At 36.3% G+C, this 5,373-nt stretch overlaps 1 protein-coding gene across 1 annotated transcript in view; it reads left to right on the top strand.

Moving 5' to 3' along the window:
- LOC107667835 (wiskott-Aldrich syndrome protein family member 1-like) overlaps window positions 1-5,373 on the top strand; it is a 35,834-nt gene that overhangs the window by 844 nt on the left and 29,617 nt on the right. Inside the window, exon 2 of the mRNA XM_016459555.1 lies at window positions 291-425. Within this exon, the coding sequence (XP_016315041.1) occupies window positions 291-425 (135 nt within the window). The remainder of the gene's footprint in view (window positions 1-290; window positions 426-5,373) is intronic.

Genomic DNA, 5,373 nt, shown 5'->3' with positions numbered 1-5,373 from the left:
AAATTATTAAAAATATTCTATATATTTTATTTATATATGCGGTTAACTTTTTTTTTATAACTTTTTGTTTACAAAGTTTTATTATTTTATATAACTTGCTAACTTATATTATGTATATGTATTCATCATTGTTGAACTGCCTTAAATTGATGCTGATTTAAATAAACTCTCATTTTATTTCAGTAATAAGAATCACACCAGAGAATCATGAGAAGAACTAAAACTGAGGTTAATTCTCATGAAAATAATGTATTTTTTCTTTTGTTTTGGGGTGTTTTGTGTGTGTTCAGGTAAATATGCGGAGGATTTGTTCGGCGAGCTCTTTAATGAAGCTCATTCTTTCTCATTTCGAGTGAATTCGCTTCAGGAGAGAGTCGACCGCCTGTCAATCAGCGTCACTCAACTCGACCCCAAAGAGGAGGAGTGTGAGTACAAACACACACACACACACACACACACACACACACACACACACACACAGACACACACACACACTCAGTTCAGTCTGTTATCAGCTGTGATTGAGTTTCTCGACTGGTGGAACTGACAGCATGTTTTCTGGAAGCTTGACAGAGCTGAGATATCTGATAACAGACAGAGAGAGTGAGACAGATTCCTCTTATCCACTGACAGGACGCCTGAGCTCAATCTGCCAGAATTTCACACGAAAACAGTCATTTCTGGGCCAGAAAAACTGGTTTTGGACTGGCCCAGAAACCAGTGCCCATTGGGATCATTTTATCAATTTATTATACATATCTATCTGAGAAAATGTGATAATAATTAATTGAAAGAAGTCTCTTCTGCTCACCAAAGCTGCATTTATTTGATCAAAAATACAGTGAAAATTTTGAAATATTATTACAATTTAAAATAACTATTTTCTATGTGAATAAATGTTAAAATGTAATTTATTTCTGTGATCAAAGCTATATTTTCAGCATCATTACTCCAGTCTTCAGTGTCACATGATCTTCAGAAATCATTCTAATATGCTGATTTGCTGCTCAAGAAACATTTCTGATTATTATCAATGCTGAAAACTGGACATTTTAATGTTCCTAGATTCAAATACAAATAGTGTTATATTTTGGGTAAAAATAAAGTCAATAGAATGTTGTACGAAACATTTTTGTAACATTTAAATAACGTTCTAATCACAAGAAAACTGGACATTTTAATGTTCTTAGAAGCATTTCAAAACAACATTCCCACAACGTTGCTATAACCTAATTTGTTAGCTAGGATCTTGCAAACTGCAAATCCATATAGTCAGGGTTGCCAGGTTTGCGTGACAATACTAACCCATGCCAGTCAAAACAGCCCAAAGTAGCTCAATGACCATATCCCAAATATCAAAACTCAAAATATGTAATTTTTAATAACTGATTCTCTACTTAAAATACATATTTTACAGTCACTGTTATGCACATTGATCATAAACACAGCTCAAAGGCTTCCTACCAGTGGCCCTCCTTCACAAAACTTAACATCTAGTGCAGTTTTATCATAAGTAGAATGCAAAATATTTCAGTCAAATGTAATTTATGCAATATTTCAAACCTTTAACCCACAGGGAAAAATCAACCCGCAGAAACAGTTTAACGGTAGCACAATTGCGTGGGAAAAACAAAGACTTGGCAACCCTGCATCCGACACGAGCTGCAGGAGTCAAATTTGACTGATCTTGGGTGGAGAGTAATGCAAAGTTCACACTGCACGGTTTTCAAAGACGTCGCATCACTGTTGGTTTCACACTGCGTGACTATCTGGGGTAGTATTCAGTTGTTGCTGTGTTCACACTGCACGATGGAACGACGACAGGAGGTTACACACTGCATGACTTTACAATAGGAAGAATAGCCGACAGCTCTGTCTGGTGCAGGGTTGCCAGGTTTTCGCTACAAAACCCGCCCAATTACTACTCAAAACTAGCCTGAAAATAGCCCAATTGCTTTCGAGGGGGTCCCCCAGTAAAAATCGTGTTCGGGGGCTAAAATACAAATTTTTTTGGCGGGGTTCTCCTGGTACAATTCACATTCCAGGGCCTAAATATCACGTTATTGGGGTCGCTTCAACCTGCTTTACACAGAGTGGCGTGTTGGCAAAACCGAAAGTGAACAGCGAGCGCTCATTCAAAAGCAATTTCAATACCCCAAATTTTGATTGCGCGACAAAAGCGAATTTAATTATTTGTGTGAGTAGATTACATGCAAAGTCAATGCAAAGATGCGAATAGATGCGAATTTGCACCGGACGAGGCGAATAATGCGAATTGAGCAACGCGATTTCTGCGAACGTGCGATATACGCCTCAATCGCGTCTTCCGTGCAACTTCAAATATTTGAACTCGAGTGGAAAATTCGCATGATGAGTTGTCACGCAAGCCAATCAGCGAAGAGCTTATTGACACGTCCGGTTGTATCAGAAAATTGAAATAAAAAATGTTGATGTATTTATTCGCGAGAGTGATGCAAAAAACATCCTGTGAGTAAATTACAGCGAGTAACGTGATGCAAATATTCGCTTCGCGTTTCGTGTGCACACATCATAAGAAATCCCACGCGGGGCTCTAGATCAGTGCTCTTGGCGCACTTTGCTCGCTGTGACTCTCTGATTGGTGGAATTTTCTGTACAGCATCATGGGTAATGTAGTTTTTCACCGCAAATTACGCTATTAAACATGAGTTTGAAAAAAATAAGTTAAATTAATATGAACGGCCTCAACAAAAGCAAGTACAATCAATGCAGATCGGAGCTCACAAGAGCTCTGTCTTTAAAGGTTTAGCAGTTATTATTAAAAATCAAAAAATGCAACACTCAATATAGCCGCTCTATCGAACAAAGCCCCACCTTCTGAGCAAAAGAGCCAATTGCTAATGAGTAAAGTCAGCGCGTCACTGCAGCTGCTGTTAGAAGTTCTGCTTGCTATCCACCTTATTTTTTATCGTGGAAGTAATCCGTTTTTTGTCAATGTGCGAGACTTCCGGTTCATTAGCCGCTGTAGGGAAATAACGAGAAGAATAACACAGTGCAGTAAACGGTAAAACACTTTGCACTACAAACCAGTGTGTTCATAATTAGGATAATACATTTAAATAATATGGTAAGACACACCAGTTTGAAATATCAAGCCGCAAAACGAGGTGTTTTGTAGAGCTAAAAATAGCTGGAAGCGGTGACACCGGAAGACAGACACATTAAATTTACAAATGTCTGCGCCCGCTCTTATGAGAAAAATAAGGTGGATAGAAACAGTCAGTGCTCTGAGACGTGCACCTATGACTGCGCATGCGCACAGGCTGGTCTAGCCTGAGAAATAACAACAAAATAACAAAATAAACAACAAAATAAACAACATATGTGTCCCTGGAGCACAAAAGGAGTCTTAAGTCGCTGGGGGATATTTGTAGCAATAGCCAACAATACATTGTATGGGTCAAAATTATAGATTTTTCTTTTTTGCCAAAAATAATTAGGATATTAAGTAAAGATCATGTTCCATGAAGATATTTCGTAAATTTCCTACCGTAAATATATCAAAATATGCATTGCTAAGATGCATTGCCTTATTGAGAAAATGAATGGAGTTTTTACCTCCCGAACTGGACTGTTGCTCTCTATATAGTGTGTAAACGTGGGTTGGATATAAAGTGCTGTCATGATGACCTCTTCTCCTTCTCACGCTCCTCCACCGTTTTTATCAGCCTGAAACTATTTCAATTACGCCGCGCTCCGTGAACTCCAGTCTCTGGAAACTGGCTTTATGAGGTAAAAAGTCACGATTACCTTTTTAAATGTTTATAAAAATGGCAAAACACTTTAACTAAAATTAAAACAAAATATAAAAATAACTTATTCAAGATATTAATAAAAATCTATAACAGTCTCTTAATTCTAAAATAACACTTTATATCACTGTTGAATTTTGTTTCAGTTGGGCAAATCAACTTTGAATTTGAATCAACTTTGAATGTTGCAATGTTGTTTCAATGTCATGTGTAAATTAAAATGTTAATGTTGATTTAATGTTGATTCTGTTTGCCCATTTACAACCATGTTGCATTAAATGTTGTTTCAACATTATTTCAACCAATGTCTCAAACCTATAAGCACCATGAGGGCGAGTGAATGAGGCTCATGTCGAGATAAATGACAAATAAAAGACTTTCAATACATTTGTTTCTGCTCTGCAAGTGTTGTGACTAACTGGATGCCTCCGTTCATTGAAATCGGATGCTCACTCGCGTTATAATTAATGAAGCGTCAACACTGAGGAACAAACAGATGCACATATGAACACAATTCATGCTGTAAATGTTTCACACTTCATGTAGAGCATCTGATCTGAATTAACTGCAGATCCTCTGTCTCTGCTGGTCTGTGGTCAAACTGAGGCTCATTATGACCCATAATTCATCTGGACGGGTAATGTTTCTAGTGGTCATAACACATCACAACACATCAGAATCATCTAAAAAATGCTGTTAGTTTGAGGGTTATTTTACAGTAAGTGTTGCAAATCCATTTGACAAAAAAGGGCTCTTTGGATAAAAGGATCTGCTTAATGCATAAATGTAAATATACATATATGTGTGTGTGTGTATTCAAAGAATGGCAAGAAAACATTGTTATATGTGAAATTATGAAATTTTGAAGTAGAAAACGAAAAAGACTAAATCTTTTATTTACTACCAGTGTTCATTTTGACAGCAAATTTTGATTTAGTTTTAGTCATATTTTAGTCATTTGAATTGTTTTTAGTTTTAGTCGACTAAATATCATGAGGTTTTAGTCGACTAAATCTACAGTAAATTTAGTCGGCTAAAATCTAATGGGTTTAGTTACAGTGCATTTATTAAGCATTTCTCTCAAATTTCCAAACTCATTATATAGGTTTGATATTAAGGTTTTATCATGACAGACAACGATTTAACTGCGGTGACACACAACATGTTTAATTTTATGTTAAAATTAAATAAAACCACTTCTCATAAAGAACAAGAACAAGAACATGGTCTTCTTTTTAATGAAATACCAATGGTTATGCATTCTTTATAGCAACTTGTTTACCATATTCTTCATTCTTTCAAGCAGACATATTTATTTCTATAAGTAAATTTAGATTAATCTTTAGGGCTACTAAAGTTTTTCAGTCAAGTCTTTCTTTTGTTACTTGATTAACATCAATGACTCGGACAATAGCAACTATATTAGGCTGCTATCCCTTTAAAACCGAATGCACAGTTGCAATGTACTGATACACGTTCTCCCTGCTGTTTACGTTCACTTAAGACGTAATCAACTGTTTACGTGAATACTCGTCAAAACGGACAATTCGACATCATTTTGTGTGTAATTCTCCGTGCATGT

Source organism: Sinocyclocheilus anshuiensis, unplaced genomic scaffold (assembly GCF_001515605.1).
Source record: "Sinocyclocheilus anshuiensis isolate Anshui unplaced genomic scaffold, SAMN03320099.WGS_v1.1 scaffold2417, whole genome shotgun sequence".
Taxonomy (NCBI): Eukaryota; Metazoa; Chordata; class Actinopteri; order Cypriniformes; family Cyprinidae; genus Sinocyclocheilus; species Sinocyclocheilus anshuiensis.
The sequence above is the reverse complement of the archived record's forward strand: the minus strand, read 5'-3'. Positions and strand labels throughout refer to the sequence as shown.